The sequence below is a fragment of the Marmota monax genome, unplaced genomic scaffold (genome assembly GCF_021218885.2).
Source record: "Marmota monax isolate L192 unplaced genomic scaffold, Marmota_monax_Labrador192_F-V1.1 WCK01_AAM20220418_F8-fsc00167, whole genome shotgun sequence".
In the NCBI taxonomy this organism is placed as follows: domain Eukaryota; kingdom Metazoa; phylum Chordata; class Mammalia; order Rodentia; family Sciuridae; genus Marmota; species Marmota monax.
In genome coordinates this window covers 1,376,149-1,392,984 of record NW_026694116.1, presented here as the reverse complement: position 1 = coordinate 1,392,984, position 16,836 = coordinate 1,376,149, and the positions used below count along the sequence as shown (strand labels likewise).

At 63.0% G+C, this 16,836-nt stretch overlaps 1 protein-coding gene across 2 annotated transcripts in view; it reads right to left on the bottom strand.

Moving 5' to 3' along the window:
• Positions 1-16,836, bottom strand: part of Notch1 (notch receptor 1) — a 43,711-nt gene that overhangs the window by 6,536 nt on the left and 20,339 nt on the right. Inside the window, exons 5-30 of one of the 2 annotated variants that reach the window (XM_046465459.2) lie at positions 14,843-14,965; positions 14,133-14,366; positions 13,838-13,993; positions 13,553-13,738; positions 13,160-13,273; positions 12,329-12,442; positions 11,841-12,074; positions 11,652-11,762; positions 10,984-11,176; positions 10,352-10,497; positions 10,162-10,275; positions 8,594-8,713; positions 8,192-8,344; positions 7,572-7,800; positions 6,770-6,971; positions 6,157-6,310; positions 5,891-6,075; positions 5,423-5,555; positions 4,876-5,133; positions 4,659-4,771; positions 3,480-4,051; positions 2,917-3,339; positions 1,678-1,826; positions 785-1,001; positions 575-662; positions 321-486 (exon numbers count right to left, since the gene is read on the bottom strand). In XM_046465459.2, the coding sequence (XP_046321415.1) occupies positions 321-486; positions 575-662; positions 785-1,001; positions 1,678-1,826; positions 2,917-3,339; positions 3,480-4,051; positions 4,659-4,771; positions 4,876-5,133; positions 5,423-5,555; positions 5,891-6,075; positions 6,157-6,310; positions 6,770-6,971; positions 7,572-7,800; positions 8,192-8,344; positions 8,594-8,713; positions 10,162-10,275; positions 10,352-10,497; positions 10,984-11,176; positions 11,652-11,762; positions 11,841-12,074; positions 12,329-12,442; positions 13,160-13,273; positions 13,553-13,738; positions 13,838-13,993; positions 14,133-14,366; positions 14,843-14,965 (4,887 nt within the window). The remainder of the gene's footprint in view (positions 1-320; positions 487-574; positions 663-784; positions 1,002-1,677; positions 1,827-2,916; positions 3,340-3,479; positions 4,052-4,658; positions 4,772-4,875; positions 5,134-5,422; positions 5,556-5,890; positions 6,076-6,156; positions 6,311-6,769; positions 6,972-7,571; positions 7,801-8,191; positions 8,345-8,593; positions 8,714-10,161; positions 10,276-10,351; positions 10,498-10,983; positions 11,177-11,651; positions 11,763-11,840; positions 12,075-12,328; positions 12,443-13,159; positions 13,274-13,552; positions 13,739-13,837; positions 13,994-14,132; positions 14,367-14,842; positions 14,966-16,836) is intronic. The other variant, XM_046465461.2, reaches the window with a different exon arrangement.

Sequence of the window (16,836 nt, the reverse complement as noted above, 5' to 3'; positions counted from 1 at the left end):
CCCCACTGCCAACTTGCTGGTAAACAGTGGGGACACGGTGCTGCTCCCTGACCTGTCCAAGACCCCTCACCAAACCCCCCGGAAAAAGACAAGTCTGCAGTTAGAACCTGGACTCTGGATGTCTCACAGGAAGCAATGGTTGGGAGGGCTCAGGGTGGCCGGTTCAAGGAAGGATCCCACCCTCCCATGGCCTCCCAGCGTGTGCGCTGGGAGGGGAGCAGTGGCTGAGGGCGGGCCGGCAGGCTGCGGGGGGCCCTGGTTGGAGCTCCATCTCCCACATCCCACACCTAGCCCCAGGGCCAGGGCTCAGGTGGCCTTACCGGGCCCACGGACATTGACATCCATGCAGTCGGCATCGACCTCTCCCTGGGGTGGTGTGGGTGCCATGGCGGACATGCGTAGGTCTGCAGCATCCAGGTGCTGCTGGGTCCACTGTCGGTGGTCTGTCTGGTCATCCAGGTCAGGAAGAACCACAGGTTCCTCGAACTAAGTTGAGGAGGAGCAGAGAGCCACACCCTCAGGTGGGCCCTAGAGTTAGCCAGCCACCGGGGAGGCCTGGACCCACTGGACTCACCCGGAACTTCTTGGTCTCCAGGCCCTCATCCCCCCACTCGTTCTGGCTCTCGTCCATGAGGGCGCCGTCCGAGGCGTTCTTCAGAGGCCTGGGTGGGGTGGAAGGCGAGACTGAGCGGGCTCCCAGGGAGCCGCCTGCGGCCATGGCTCAAGCAGAGCCCCCAGAGGACGCCTGTCTGCCCACCCCCAGAGGCAGGCTGCCTCCACTCACTTGAGGCCCACGGAGTCCTCGCCAAGGGGCTCCCGCCGCTTCTTCTTGCTGGCCTCGGACACCTTGAAGCCCTCGGGGAACCAGAGCTGGCCATGCTGCCGCCGGCGCTTGCGGGACAGCAGGACCCCGCAGCCCACGAAGAAGAGCAGCACGAAGGCAGCCGCGGCCACATACATGAGGTGCAGCTGAGCAGGCGGCGGCGGCTCCACAGTCTCACCTGCGGGCAGGGGCCGCGGGCAGGCGCCCGGACGTCAGCGTGGCTATGCAGTGGGCCAGTGGCCGGGAGCCTGCTCACCTGCTCTCCACCATCCCGCCCCCCAAAATAAGGTCATTTTCTACGCGATTAATCAGAATTGCAAACTATTGCTAAATTCTCTCCTGCACCAGCCGACTCCGTCTGGAGACGGCTTTCACTTTTTCCCCTTTCAGGGAGAAGGATTAACCAACTTCAAATCGCCGCACTCGCATTGAGCTGTTAAGACAAAGGATTTAGGGGGATTTTCAAGATACAAACTTCAACACTTCACATGACACTGATCAATTCTTCACTCGCTCCCTCTCTCTCTCTTTAAAAAAAAAAAAGCTGTAATGATTTTGAAATAATACCCAACAAAGAAAAAACAGGAGGAGGGGTGGGGAGAGAAAGGCTCCCACTTTCCACTGGGTTGGCTCGTCCCCTGGCAGCTCCTCCAACAGCTGTCGCCAAGGGTAGGGAAGGCGGGCCATCCAGAGAATTCTCTCCTGCACTTCAGATGGCAGGACACGCCCATGGGTGGCATGGGGAGCAGGCCACTAGGGTGGGGGACAGGGGGATGGGCAGCTCTGGCTTCTCCCAGGGGACCCTCCCCAGTAGGCAACCTGTTCCCGTTGGCTTGGGCGGGGGCCGCACTCACTCTGCACCGCATCGATCTTGTAGGGGATATTGAGGCTGCCCAGTGAGGCCAGCGCCCCCAGGAAGGCAGCCACATCGGTGGCACTCTGGAAGCACTGGGAGGAGGACTGCATGCACTGCCGGTTGTCGATCTCCAGGTAGACGATAGACCTGGGACACACCGCCAGGCTGGGACCAGAACCCGCCACCAGCGCCCACCCAGCACACTGCCCAGGGTCAGCCCTGGCCCCTCACTGCCATCCTGACAGAAGGGGCAGTCTGACAGCAGCAACCCGGAAGTGAGCAGCCCGTCCAGTGACCCCATACAGGACACAGGCACACACAGGCACTCATTACGGAGCCCCTCAGTGCACTCTCCCAGCGCCCCCACCGCCCCTGGGGCTCCCTCTGTGCCATGAGCACCCAATTCCCTTATTCAGGAGTCCACGCCCCTCCTAGGAGCTGCGTCCAGGCACTGCAGAGTACAGGGATGCGGAGTGGGGGGCAGGGGGGCGGGTTCAGAACCTGACAAGGGCAGGGCCACGCCCAGCCTGGACACTAGGACCCTAACAGGCCTCTGTGTGATGTGCGTCTGGCCTTCCTGGCTGTCTCCCACCAGCAAAAGGACCATGAAGCTTGGGGTTGGGCACACCAAGGTGCCACCGCCCTGGTCCAGGGTCAAGCAGGAGATGATGGCAGGAGAGTGGGACCCCTAGGCGTAGGACGTGGGTGATGGACTTGCTCAGCTAGTGCTTCTGGAGCCCCAAGGTGGCTGCAGTGTCCACAAGCCTATGCCCTCCCATAGTGCTCAGCTCCTCAGCCTTCAGGGCCCAGTCACAGCACGCCTGCCCAAGCTGCCAGCCCTGACTCTTTTCAGGCTAGAAAAAGGGCCCCAGTGACATCTGGGTCTTGTCCAGCGTAGGTGTGCCAGCCCCCCGGGGAACCCTGGAGCTTCAGTCAGCTCAGTCCCCAATCCTGGTGCACATCTGAACCCCAGGCCCACCATCTGGGCAAAGGCGTGAAGCTGAAGGCACCAGGGAGGGTGGGGGTGCTGGGGGAGATGTGGCCATAGAGGCAAGGGCCTTGTCAGTCACGCCACCTCTGCTCCCTGGCTGCACAGGCCCTAGACACTCAGGCCCGCCCACTTTTATCACCAAGGGGGTGGTACTGCCTGCCCCGGGCAGCTGATGCGAGCAGGTGGAACTGGATGGAGGACAGGGAGGTACTAGGGAACAGACCACGTGGACCAGGGCTCACTCACCCCCGGATGTCCATGGGGTCCAGCTCCCTGCGCTGGCGCCTGCTGCTGCCGGGGAGCAGGGAGGCAGTGGCCTGGCCAAGCAGGGAACCAGGTGCCGCCCAGCCCGCGGCACGCTTGATGGGGTGTTTGCGCAGCTCCTCCTCGTGGCCGTAGTAGGGGAAGATCATCTGGTGGCCCTGCGCATCCCTCTTGAAGACCACGTTGGTGTGCAGCACACGGCTGAGCTCCCGCAGGAAGTGCAGAGAGTGGTTGCGCAGTTGCTGGGGCGGCAGCAGCACCACCAGCACCAGTGTGCCGGCGGCCAGCCGCTCGGGGACGTGCTCCGCGCAGTCCAGCCCATCCCACTCGCACTCGGCGCTGTTGCAGCCCTGGTCGCAGTGCCCGTCGCTGAAGTGGTCCTTGCAGTACTGGTCATACAGGGGGCTGCAGGCACAGGGTGCTCAGGCCACCTCCCCAGTGGGGTCCCCCTGTGTCTCCCAGCCACCCACCACCTCCAGTGCTGGCCTGTGTCCTTCCTCCCGCTGCCCTGCACTGTCCCTGGCCCCGGGGAGGCCCCGTCTTACTTGCACTGGCCTTCTGCGTGCTGGCAGTCGAAGCCGTCGAAGAGGCAGCCGGCCGAGTTGCACTGGCTGTCGCAGCGGCCGTCGCTGAAGTACTTCCAGCACTGCAGGGACTGCGTGCAGTTCTTCCAGGGGTCGTTGAAGTTGAGGGAGCAGTCGCCCCCGTCCCAGCCACAGGCATGGTTGTTACACTGCAGGCTGCAGACCTTGTTGCCCGCATCAGCCTGGCACTCGGGCAGCTCGCAGGCCTCCTCGATCTGCGGCGGGGGGATGTCACGCCCAGCACCACCCCCAAAGCTGTAGTCTAGGATGTGGCACAGGAGCCCGTTGAACTTGGGGGGGCACAGGCAGCGGTAGAAGGGGCTCTCGGATGTGGGCTCACAGCTGCCCTGGTTGTAGCAGGGGTTGCCGCTCAAGCAGGGGCTGCTGGCTGGGAACTGGCACTCGGGGCCCGTGAAGGGCGCCAGGCACAGGCAGGTGGGGCTGCGTGGGCCAGAGATGCATGTGCCCCCATGGAGGCAGCGCAGCGTGCCACAGGTGCGGGCGTCATTCTCGCAGGTGGCGCCCTCGAAGCCCTGAGGAAAGAGGCAATGCAGGGGTCAGGGCCAGCCGCATCCCCTACCTGCAAGCGGGGTCGTGGCCCTGCCCAGCATCAAAGCCCCAAGAGCACACTTCTCAGGGAGAAGGTCAGGGGTCGCTGGTGTGGGAGGGAGAGGGGGTGACAGGGAGGTGGAACCCCAGGAAATGCATGTGACACAGTGCTGGCAGATGTCTGTCATTATACACAGCCTAATACCCAGGGCAACCCTGGAGCTACCTGTAGACCTGAGTCAGTGACCAGCAATAGTGCTGGGCGGCTGTGCAAGGTGCTGAGGGCAGGGAGGGCCAGCTCTGCACTCTGACCTACAACCTGTAAAGCTAAAGCTGCTCCCAAAGTAAAGTTACGAGAATCCGACGAATGAGGGCTGGAGGCTGTGGCCCTGCGGCAGAGCACTGGCCTCGGCCCTGGATTCAGCCCCAGCACTGCCAAACAAAAATGCAACTAGTGAGCTCTGTGGAACCACAATGGGCCCAGCTCCACCCTGAGGCCCTGCTGAGTGAGGGAGGCCTGCCAGAGGCTGCTTCAGGGCTGCCTGGCCGGAGGGCAGGCCGGCCTCCGGTTCACTGTGTGGCTATACCTACCGCTGGGCACTTGCAGATGAACCCGCGGGCAGTGTTGGATGCCACATTGCAAGTGCCCCCATTCTTGCAGGGCTTACCCTTGCATCCATTGATGACAGACTCACAGCGACGCCCTGGGGATGAGAGGAGTATGAGGGTTAGCCCCGCCCCACGCCCCTGGCCCCACCCTCTGGCCCCTGCTGCCCCGCCCCATGCCACACCCGGCCCCCAGACCTACCAGTGTGGCCGGGGCGGCACTCGCAGTGGAAGTCGTTGACACGCTGCACGCAGTTCTGGGTGCCACGTGCATCACAGGGGTTGGACAGGCACTCGTTGACGTCGCCCTCACACCGCTCACCCACAAAGCCGGGTGGACAGGTGCAGCTGTAGCCGCCCACCTGGTCGACGCAGGTGCCATTGTTGAAGCACCTGGGGCTCCGGGAGGCAGGGTCTAGAGGGGGGCTGCAGTCGTCCACATTGATCTCACAGTGCACACCTGTAGGGTGCAGTGATCAGGGCTGGGGCCACAGGGCTGCCCGGCCTGTCTGTCCTCATGCAGCAGGTGGTCAGTACTGGACCACCAGGATGCTCAGGAAAGGCATGATGGGACAGCAGAGGTCGGACCCCACACTTCCTGCTGGGACACCCTTCTGGGTCCCTTCCTGCCAGCTCTGCACCCACCCAGGCCCACAAGGCAGAGTGGAGTCATGTGCTGGTGGCAGGACACACCAGCCCAACTCTCCCCTGGTGAGAACCCTGGCCCCCGCCCTGGGGTGCAGCCTTACCCTGTGTTCCCCGGGGGCAGGAGCACTTGTAGGTGTTAGTGAGGTCGATGCAGGTGCCCCCGTTCTGGCAGGGGTGGGACAGGCACTCGTTGATCTCCTCAGAGCAGTTGGCCCCGTGGTAGCCGGCCATGCACTGCAGGGAGAAGAATAGGGGCGGGGAGGCAGCTCGAGGGGGGGCTCAGCTTGGTGCTCCCCACCCCGCCGTGTAGGCTGACAGCAATCAAGCTGCCCTCCTGACCAGGGAAGCCTCAGGGACCTCAGGACCATGCAGGGATCTCGTAAGCAGGAGGCTTTGCTGAAGGTGGGATGAGGACAGGTCTCATAGGCTAGACAGGAGGGCCTCAGGGAGGTGCTAGCTGAGCCCAGGCACAATGGGGCGGGGGGCAGGGACACCCGACCCACCGCCCAGCACATTCTCCCTCCTCCTCCTCTGCTGAGCCCACATATGGCTCCTGGCCCGACTGTCACCTTGCAGGAGTAACCGCCCAGGTAGTCGGTGCAGGTGGCCCCGTTCTGGCAGGGGCTGGGCGAGCACTCGTCCACCTCGTCCTCACAGTAGCTGCCGGTGTACCCCGCCTGGCAGCGGCAGTGGTGGGTGTTGCCTGCATCCACACACAGTCCTCCGTGCTGGCACAGGTGGGAGACCTTGACCCCTGCAGGGGGTGGTAGGCGGGAGTGAGGTGAGGCAGCTCCTCCCTCAGGACTGCGGGGACCACCCAGGGCCTGCTGGTTACCTCGCTGCTGTGCGGCCACCTCACAGGAGACACTGGGCACGTCACAGTAGAGGCCAGTCCAGCCACTGCGGCACTCACAGCGATACAGGGTATTGGTCTGCCAGCACTTGCCTCCATTCTTGCAGGGAGAGGAATCACACCAGCGCACGAGGTCCTGGGGGCAGGTGGGGTCAGCATGCTCACCACCACCCCCCCCACCCCCCCACCCCCGCCCGCCCACAACACCAGCTCTGATTAGGGCTCTATCCTGCCACTCCCCCATCCCTGCCAGCAATCACTTCAGCCAAAGGACCCCGTGCTGAGGGGAGCTGTGACCCCATTCCACAGGGTGCAGGCAGCCAAGAGGACTGGGACTTTCCCCACCTGCCCTGGGAGCAGCCTGGCACTGGGGCCAGTCTGTCTTGCTCTCAAGGCCCCAGAGCTGCAGGTAATGGGTGGTCCATGAAAATGAGTATTGGACACTCAAGCCTGAGGCCCACAGAGCACAAGGTTGGGCCAGAGAGCACAAGGTTGGCCTCCAGATCATCTCATTCCACCCCGGCTCCAAGGACCCTACGGGATGTGGAAGGGGCCTCCCACTGGCAGTGCCTGGCGTCCCCTCCCCCCCACTCACCTGGCAGTTGAGGCCAGTGTAGCCCTGCGGGCAGGTGCACTTGTAGGTGCCGTAGCTGTCCTGGCAGGTGCCACCGTGCAGGCAGGGCCGTGAATCACACTCGTTAATGTCATGCTGACAGTAGCTGCCCGTGAAGCCGGGAGGGCACAGGCAGGTGAAGGCATTGATGCCGTCCACACAAGTGCCGCCGTTGAAGCAGGAGCTGAGGGAGGTGGGGAGGTAAGCATGCAGCATGTCCGCACCGAGAAGGGGCCACCCACAAGCAGCTCCCTTCCTTCCTGCGCCTTTTCTACGACGCGTGCTGAGACACCTAACAGCGCACCCAGGTATGTGGTGGTTAAAGTAACAGAAATCAGTCTGCATCTAACATGGGAAACTATCATGTCACAGACCCGGGACTGGGCTTCCTGGCAACCAAGGCCAAAGGGAATCGAGATGGTTCTGACATTCTTGTTGGACAGGAGTCAGCCCAGTTCTTCTGGATAAACTATGAGGGTTCCTGACTAAGTCACAGGAGGTCACGATGACCCTCTGAAGAGAACACAGTATCGGAGCTGGGGTCACAGCTCAGTGGTAGTGTTTATGAGCCTGAGTGGGGCCCCGGGTTCAAGTCCCAGCACTACAAAGACTGGACTCGAGTCCATTAGAGCTGAGTGCCCCTCGTCCTGGGCAGACAGCTGCCAGTGTGCTGGGCTACCAGACACTGCGCCTCCACGGCACTTCCCCGGCCCACCCCAGGCCAGGCCCCACGGCAGGGGCTGGAGAGGCCACAGACAGGGCCACCCTGGCGGCAGGCACACACCTCTCTGTGCAGTCGGGCGTGTTGTTCTCACAGTGGATGCCATTGAAGCCCGCGGGGCAGGTGCAGGTGTAGCTGTCCACGCAGTCCGTGCAGTTGGCCCCGTGGTGGCAGGGGTTGCTGGCGCACTCGTTGATGTCCTCCTCACAAAAGGCACCCTGGAAGCCAGGCAGGCAGTCGCAGAAGGCCGTGTTGACGCCGTCTGTGCAGGAGCCACCATTGTGACAAGGGTCTGGGAGGGGACAGGAGGGCCAGCCTGAAGGGTGGGCACCAACCCACGCGCAGGGCAACTAGGCCTGCGGGCAGGCTGGCTGAGGGGGGTGGAGGTGAACTGCTGGGTGCCCCCTGGACTCAGGCTGAATCCAGCCCTTCTGAGGGTACCCTGACCTCAGGCTCCAGGGCAGGGAGGAGGGGTGATCTCCCCTCCATACTCAGCCAATCAAGAGTGGCACCAGGCAGGACCCTGCTTCTCTAAATCCCAGCTTTCTATGAGGCTGGGCTGGGGAGGCCCAGGAGCCTGCACCTTGGGGGCCTGCCGAGGACCAAGTCCGCAGCAGGGAGGGCCTGGTGGGAGAGATGCCTGAGACCATCCCAGAGATGCAGAGCGCCGCCTGGCCACTCACTCGGCCGGCAGTCATCGATGTCACTCTCGCAGTTGCGCCCTGTGTAGCCTGCCTGGCAGAGGCAGCGGTAGCTACCGTTGGTGTTCTGGCAGGACGCGCCATTGCGGCAGGGGCTCTTCACGCACTCATTGACATCAATCTCACAGGTCTGCCCTGCAGGGGGTGGAAGAGGCTGTCAGCCAGCTGAAGCTCCAGCCCAGGCCTTCACCTCAGCTGGTCCCAGCCCCTCAGGACTGTCCTCGGTCCCCTGACTTGGCCAGAGAAGCCTGCAGAAACCCAGGATGGGAAGGGCCCTCCAAGGCCAGTTCTAGAGCCCCCCTGACAAGAGCTCATCTCCTAAGATGGCGCACCTGCTCCTCTTGTCCTCCCCGCCCACCCCCCAGTCTGGACAGCCAGCCTCACCCTGCCAGCCCACTGGGCAGACGCAGAAAAAGCTCTCGTAGTCCTCCGACTCCTTGCACACCCCGCTGTTTCTGCAGGGGCTGGGGGCACACGGGGCCAGCACCCCCTCACATGTGGCTCCTGGGGAGAGACACGGGTGAGACCCAGGAGCCCAGCCCTGCAGCACCTCAGCAAGGGAACCTACGGGTCCCACAGGGAGTGATCACACAGGGAGTGTGTCCCTGCTGAGCCCCGACCCTGAACCTGGGGAAAAGTAGGTGGAATGCAGACCAGATGCCCAGACCAGCCAGGCAGACGCTCACCTGGCGCTCCCCCGCTCAGACCCATGGGCCTAGCCCCACACAGCACCTACCACTAGAGAAGTCTAGGAGAGGTGGCCACAGCCTGGTGGGGACACTGCACCTGCCCCAGCCCCCCTGTCTTCTGGAGACAAGAAGCCCTGGAGCTGCCAAGCTCTGGGTCAAGGAGGGCTGAACAGAGGGGCAGGCTCTGCACCTGTGCTCTGGAAGGGGACAGAGCCCCTGAAATCTCAAGCACACCCTACTTGTCAGGGAGCCTTGGGTGCAGCCAGGGCCTCAGCCTGTGACTCCCGGCTTCCCCAGCAGCCTTCCTGTTTATGGCTCTGGGGCTGGCCTCCCAGGAGCGAGGAAGCGTTATCTTCCTCGTCTCCCACCGTGTCCGGGTGCTGGTGTGACTTTCCAGGCCTCTCTATCGGTTTCCACAGTGACCTGGGCAGGCAGGAACTTAGCCAGAGTTTCCGACAATTGTACAAAGGGAAGCAGGAAGAGGGCAGACCGGAAGCAAGTCAGCCCAGAGGGCTCCTCCCACCAGCCCCAGAGCAGCAGGTCCAGAAGGGACACAGGGTGCACCAGCTGCTCAGAGTTTCCTCACTGACCGACAGGGTGACAAAATCCAGGCCCCTGGCTCTTGTCAAAGAAAACACTCTTCTGGCCGCAGGCCACCGAGTGTCATGGGAACACAGTCATGGACCCCCACCCATCCCAGGCAGGCCCTCCCAAGGCACCTAGGGCCCAACTGTCCCCATGGCAGTGTCCTCTGCCCATCCCCAGGGTAGCCACAGGGCCCTTGCCACTATGGACCTTCCTGTCGAATGTGCTGCACATCACGGCTACAGGGGGCCCATTTCCCATGATGCCCGTGGCCAGGCCTAGGCAGGGGCTAAGACACCCAGGGAAATGTCTCCTGCCTCTGCTCAGCCAGCACAGAGAGCTCCTTGTTCCCTTCACACAAAGAGACCCGCCGTCAAAGGAATCCCTCAGGCCCGGCATGCGGGGGGAGGGCCGCCGGCCCCAGAGGCCCATGCAGACTGAAGGACGAGGCCCTGGTAGCCAAAGGTCCAGGCTGGGCTCCTGGTGCTCGCCTCTGGGGAGGTGAGTCATGTGACACACCTGGGACAGACTTAAACTGGACCTTCAGGCTCTGCATTTGCTCATCTGGCATCTCCATTCCTAGGGCCAGGCCCTCAGCAAGGAGCAGAGTCTTCCGAATGCTGCTGAGGAGTGGACGCCAGCCCAGGAGTGCTGGCACTGAGGCCTGCGCCACCTCACCTGTGTAGGGCAGTAGGCAGTTGCACTTGTACCCAGCGACGTCATCGATGCAGGTGCCCTGGTTCAGGCATGGGTTGGACGCACACTCGTTGATGTTGGTCTGGCAGTTGGGGCCTGCAGAGTGGGCAGCAGTCAGTGTGTCTGTCCTGGCCAGCCCACCCTCACCCCTAGGAGACGGCCAGGTACCCACCACTGAAGCCTTCCCGGCACGTGCACACATAGCCGCTGGTCATGTCTTTGCAGGTGCCGCCATTGACACAGGGGTTGGACTCGCACTCGTTGGTGTTGATATCACAGTTTGTCCCACTCCACCCAGGCTCACAGTCACACTTGTACCTGTAGAGCCACCATGCTGCCGGTCAGGCCTGGCCTGGGCAGCGTCGGCCTGGGCTCTGGTCCTCCTGGCCCTGCCACAGTTGCGAACCAATGGAAGGGGGGTCTGACCAGGTGGACTCTCCTAGTCCTTTAAAATAGGGCTGAGACCACGGCAGGGGTCCCCTCTTGCCAGCGACCAGTGCAGCAGGGTCTCTGCAGTGCAGAATGCACAACTAGAGATGCCCACTACTGTCTGGCTACAAGAGCAGCATGGACACCCCAGGTGTCACTGCAGCTACACACGAGGGTCTTGAGGCCCCTTAGGCCTGTGTTCCAAGCAGACACTATGGCCCTCGGGGACACACAGCCAGGACTACCAGGAAACCAGAGGCTGACCAAGCCCCACATTGGGGCTCTGGGGTCACATCTGCCCTTGAGCCCTGCCCCCCCAGGGCCATCTGCCGCCCTGCCCAGCCAGTGCTCTACACACAGCGTCCAGGGCCATACCCATTGAGGCTGTCCCGGCAGACCCCATGGACGCAGGGGCTGCTGTTACACTCGTTGACCTCGGACAGACAGGTGGGGTCGTGGTAGCCCTCGGGGCAGTGGCAGGTGAAGCCGTTGATGCCGTCCTCACAGGTGCCCCCGTTGTGGCAGGGGTTCGCCGCACACTCGTCGATGTTGACGTTGCACATACTCCCTGTGGGCAGCAGCTGTGAGCTTCCTGCTCCCCAGGGCCAGGGCCTCAGGGGGCAGACCCCCGGGCCTCAGTTACTCCCTCAGCCAAGTGGGGACACTGCCTCCTCTGGCCTCCCAGGTGCAGGAGACAGCTGGACATGACAGCAGCTGCAGGGCCCATGCTCAGGTCCTGCTCCCACCAGCTTCCCCGTGGCCCCTGACACAGACATTGCTGCTGTCCCCTCTGATGAGAACCTGAGGCCAGAGTGGACAAGGTAGCTGCTTGGGGATAGGTGGTACGTGGCAGAGGCCAAACGTGCCCACGCACTGGCCACTCCCTCGCAGCAGGGCCAGCACTGACCAGGGACAGATGTGTGGTCTCTATGGCAGCTGACCTCTGCCATTCTGGCCCTCAGGTCCCAGCTAGCCCCAAAGTCGCCCTGACCTGGACTGTCCATCTGACCTCAGCCTGGTCCACCTCTGCTCTGGACCCCTACCTGTGTAGCCTGGCTCACAAGCACACTCGTAGCCATCGATCTTATCTAAGCAGGTGCCCGAGTCACAGGGGCTGCTGGCACAGTCGTCCAGATTGACCTCACAGTTGGGTCCTGGAGGAGAAGTGGGCATGTGGTCAGCTTGAGACCCCTGCCTTGCCCCCCTCACCTGACCCCAGCCTGGCCAGGCACCTGTGGTCCCCTTAAGGCAGAAGCAGAAGTAGGCATTGTCGCGGTCCTGACAGGTGCCACCATGGCGACAGGGTTGGCTGTGGCACTCGTTAATGTTGGTCTCGCAGTGGTGGCCCGTGTAGCCCGGCTGGCACAAGCAGGTGAAGGTGGCCACACCATCTTTGCAGGAGCCGTAGTGACAGGGGTCAGGGTCACACTCATCTATGTCCACCTCGCAGTGGGTCCCTGTGTAGCCTGTCACAGGAAGGGTGGGCACAAGAGGGCTCAGGCCCAGCCACTCCCTAGATGCACCTTGGGAAGCCGCAGACCAGAGCCAGGGTCACTGCCACTCAGGGAAGGATGCCGGGTCACGTCTTGGGATGTCCTCACAGCCCCATCTGGGTCAGAGCAGCTCTGTGCTCTTGGTCCCTGGACTAGACGGCTCCAGACAGAGCTGTCCCTGATCCCGCCCCATGGTCCCCCCGTCCAGCCCCACCCTTTGCCCGCACCTTCCGTGCACACACAGGTGTAGGTGTTGGGCCCATCCAGGCACCTGGCCCCGTTCCTGCAGGGTGTGCTGGCACACTCGTCCACGTCATACTGGCACAGGTGCCCGCTGAAGCCTGTGGCAGGCAGGGGTGGTGGTCACATGGCAGTGCTGTCTGTGGCCCTGAGGGCACCTCCCTCGGGCTCAGCAGCCAGTGCCCAGCTGGGCAGACCCCAGGCTCCCCACTGCACCTTTCGGAGCCCCTGGCCCTCTGATCCAAGCAAAACCCCGTGAGGGCCCGTGTGTCTGCCTCGGCCTGACAGAGGGGCTTTTTCCCAAACCCACTCTGGTTGCTATGGCAACTTCCTGGGCTGTGAATGAGGGCTCCCCACACTGCAGTGTCTGGGACGACTGATTTGCATTTCAGGAGGCCAGAGGCCCCATGCCCCAGGGCAGACAAGACACCCTGCCAAGCTCCCTCCAGGGTGTCTCCCCTGCTCTGCCTTCCAGCGCTCTGCAGCAAGGGCCAGGGAGGCAGCGGGGGCAGGCCGCTCCCTCCTAGCCCAGGAATGACTGGGGCTCACAGCCCCTTCTCTCCAGGCGGAAGAAACTGCACCCCACCAGCAGAAAGGAGCTCCCCACACCCCGGCACACCCAGCAAGGTAGGGCCGAAACCCACTGCTCCGCCTGGACTTGCCCTCTGGGGCAACCTAAAAACACCCCCTCCCAGCAGCCTGGAGCCCCTACAACTTCAACCCCCGGGACAGCGGGATGGTTCCTGTGGGCCAGCCCTAGGCCTGGGTGCAGGCCACCGGCTGTGGCAAACAGGATGCAGGGCCCTGCGGGACCTTACCTGTGGGGCACTCGCATACGAACTCGTTGATCTTGTCCAGGCAGCGGCCACCATGGAGGCACGGGCTGCTGGCACACTCATCCATGTTGACCTCACAGTACACGCCTTCATAGCCTGGGGGTGGGAGAAACTGCCTCAGCCCCCTGCTCCAGCCCCAGCACCCCACCCCGGCTGTGCTCATACCTGTGCCCCTGCAGGCCCTGCGCTGACCCACCTACTGGGCTTTGTCCCTCTCTGCTGCTCTGTGAGCCTAGCCTCAGTTTCCCCAAATGCCCCCTAGCCAAGAAAGCGGAGGTGTGGCCAGTGTGCCCATAGGCTGCCCCTGAGGCTGTCCAGCCTTGGCTGGGCTCCTGCTCCCTGCGCTCCAGGGCGAGGGTGGCTGGCAGGACGCACCGGGCATACAGATGCACTGGAACTCCCCGATCTGGTCCAGGCAGGTGGCATCGTTCTGACAGGGGTTCGAGACGCACTCGTTGACATCGATCTCGCAGCGGGGGCCCGTGTAGCCCTGCAGACACTGGCACTCGAAGGAGCCCAGCGTGTTGAGGCACTTGCCCGCGTGCTCACAGGGGTTGGCACCTGGTGAGAGGTGGTGGTGAGGGGCCACTGCAGGCCCTGGCCTCCCCCACCACCTGTGTCCTCCAGGGCTGGCCGCTTCGCCCAGCTGCCCGCACCTACCCAGTGCACATTCGTCCACGTCCTGGCTGCAGGCTGGCCCCGTGTATCCCGAGGGACAGGTGCAGATGGCCTTGCCATTGACAGGGTTGGTGTCACAGTTGGAGCCCTCATTGCAAGGGTTGCTGATGCATGCGTCGCTAAGGTGGCAGAGCAGGCCTAGTGGGGCAGCAGTGGTCAGCTGGGCTGGGCTCCTGGCTGGGAACGGAGGCCACCATACCCGGGAAGGGGTCTCCCACAGTGACGCCCTTGATGCCCACACTCAGGTTGCTTGGGAGGGCAAGGCCACAGCACTCACCAGTGCGGCCGTGGGGACACTCGCAGTAGAAGGAGGCCACGCGGTCGTGGCAGGTGGCACCGTGGAAGCAGGCAGCACTGGCACAGTCGTCAATATTCTCGCCACAGTCCTCGCCCGTCCAGCCATTGACGCACACACAGTTGTAGCCGCCGAGGGTGTTGTGGCAGGTGCCACCATTCTGGCAGGCGGTGGGCATGAGCTGGCACTCGTCCACGTCCTCTGTGCAGTACTGGCCTGCAGGGGTGGGCAGGGAACCGTCAACCCTGGACTGCCACACACAGAGCTCCTCATTCCCCAGGTGAAGGGCTACAAAGCCGCCCGTCCAGGGAGCCCTCCTGGCTGATCCCAGCCTTCCCTGTACCCTGCCACCAGAGGGCTGTCGTCCCAATTCCCCACCCTCACCCATCACCCCACCAGACAGGAGCTCTGAGGGCAGAGACTGTGTCTGTCCACCCTGGAACCCTGTGTCCAACTCGGACTTCAACCTGGCTCAACACGGGGACCCAACGCTGGACACAGGCCGCTAAGGGCCCATCAGACCAGCTGATGCTCCTCTGTGCTGAGCCCAGGGTGGGGTTCTCAGGCCCTGGTCCTGGGCACAGTAGCTGTCCCTCACGTGGTCCTTCCAGGACAACCTGGGCCCTCCCTCCACCCCCACACAGCTGAGTGGGCGGGTCCTGCCCGCCCGGGCCACTTTCCCACGTACATACCTGTCCACTCTGGTGGACAGCGGCAGTTGTAGGTGTTCACACCGTCCACGCAGGCACCCCCGTTCTTGCAGCCGTTTCCCGGACAGTCATCCACGTTCTCCTCGCAGTTCTGACCCGTGAAGCCTGTGGTAGAGGGAGGGCAGGATTGAGCCTGCCGGGGGCCAGCTGCTGGGCTCCCTCATGCCTGGCTCCTGGGGTCTGCTGGAGTGTGAGCAGGCCATGCCTGGTGCCCACAGGGAACATGCTTCTCTCAGACAGTCATCACCTGAATGGCCAGCTGAACAGAGGCTCTACCACAAAACTGTCAGTTGCAGGGGCCAACCCTAGGGCCAGGTGTCTCCGACATGAGGACTGAGCGGATGGGACCCAGGTGGGCCTGCTCTGCCAAGACATGGTCCTGCCCCAGGGCACAGAGGCGGCCTCGGCCTCCCAGGAATGGGGACGGGCTGGCCTGCCAGGAGTGGCTCCACAGGGTGAGGGGGGCTCCTCCCGAGGACCAGTTAGCTATTAATCCACTCAACTCGCGCTAGGTCAATGATCAACCCAGAAAGGCGTCTGGCAACAGCCAAACTTGCGCTAGTTACTAATTAACACCTCCTAGGATGCCTTCAAACCCCTCCGGCCCTCAGGCTCCGCCCTCTAGACCCCCATTCAACTAGCCACTGAGCAAAACCTGTAGGCTAAGAAAAGCCGCAAATCTGACGCTGGTTTGGGGAGAGTACACCAAGTCCGAGCAGAGCCTGAGTTCCGGTCCCCCGGGGGTGGCAGGACTCCCTGCACTTGGAGGGCCTGGTCTAAAGTGGGTGGAGGTCCTGGGGGGGGCCTGACCCTGGGCAGTGCTGAAGACTGTTGGGGGAGAAGGGGGCAGGCAGGAGCCCCACCTGGACCCCAACCAGCCCTCTGCCCACACAACATCCTCCCTGTCAGACGGGGCCAGGGAGAGCCCAGAGGGACGGGCAGGTCCAGCTGGGGCAGGTAGGGCCAGTGCACCTCCAAATCCCAGCCAGGCCTTTGCAGGGTTCTGGCTGCTGTCCTGACCACAGCATCCTGTGACTCCTTGGGCTCCTGTGACCTCTCTCTGGGATCCTGGCCATCAGAAGGGAATACAAGCCCCTTGGGGACCCTGGGTGCAGTGCCTGCCTCAAGTCTGAACAGTGAGTCTGGGACAGCAAGGGGCTCAGTTCCTCGGAGGGACCCCGCACCTGTCCCCACACAGCCCAGCTCTACACTATGTAGTGAGTGTCCCCTCATCACAGTGGTAACATGGTCCCAGTGCACTGGCCTCTAAGACCCACCTACTCTGGCCAAACCTCAATAGCCCTTCCCTCCCTCCCACCCACCCCCCAGCACCCAGAGGCTGCCCTGTGTCCAGGTAACTATTGGGCACACCTAGAGGTCCTCATCCCACCCTGCCCAAGAGAGTCTGCTGGTTCCACACAAGTTGTCCTCTGACAAGGCCCCTTACCACCGCCATCCCAGAGAAGGCAACTCCTTGACTCTGTAGCTGATGTGGGGTCCCAGCTGAGGTACGGCCACCAAGGAGGGTCTGAACCCACAGCTCTGGTGCCCACTAGGCACCAGGGCTTTGCCCCTCAACCTAGTGAGAACCGAGCTGGTCGGTGTGCCTTGGTAGGCCGACGGAGGGGGCTGCATGTACCTCTCCAAGCTTGCTCAGGACTTTCAGGAAATGCACAAGCCCAACGTCTGCACGCAGAGGCCTGGGGCTGGCTCTGCAGACTGCGGGCAGCAGCAAGCTTCCCCTTTGCAGGGGGGCGGGGCAGTCCTGGGGTCACCCCCAGGTCAGTAGGGCCCAGGCACTCCTTGCACCCAAATGCCATGACCACTCCCCAAGCACTTTCCCCAACTTGTGCATAACTGCCGTGGAGCAGTCAACTGAGGGGGCGTCAAAGGCTTTTTTCTTTTTTTGGCAGCACGGGAGATGAAACCCAGGGTCTCATGCATGCTAAGGCAAACTCCACCCCTGAGCCACCTCC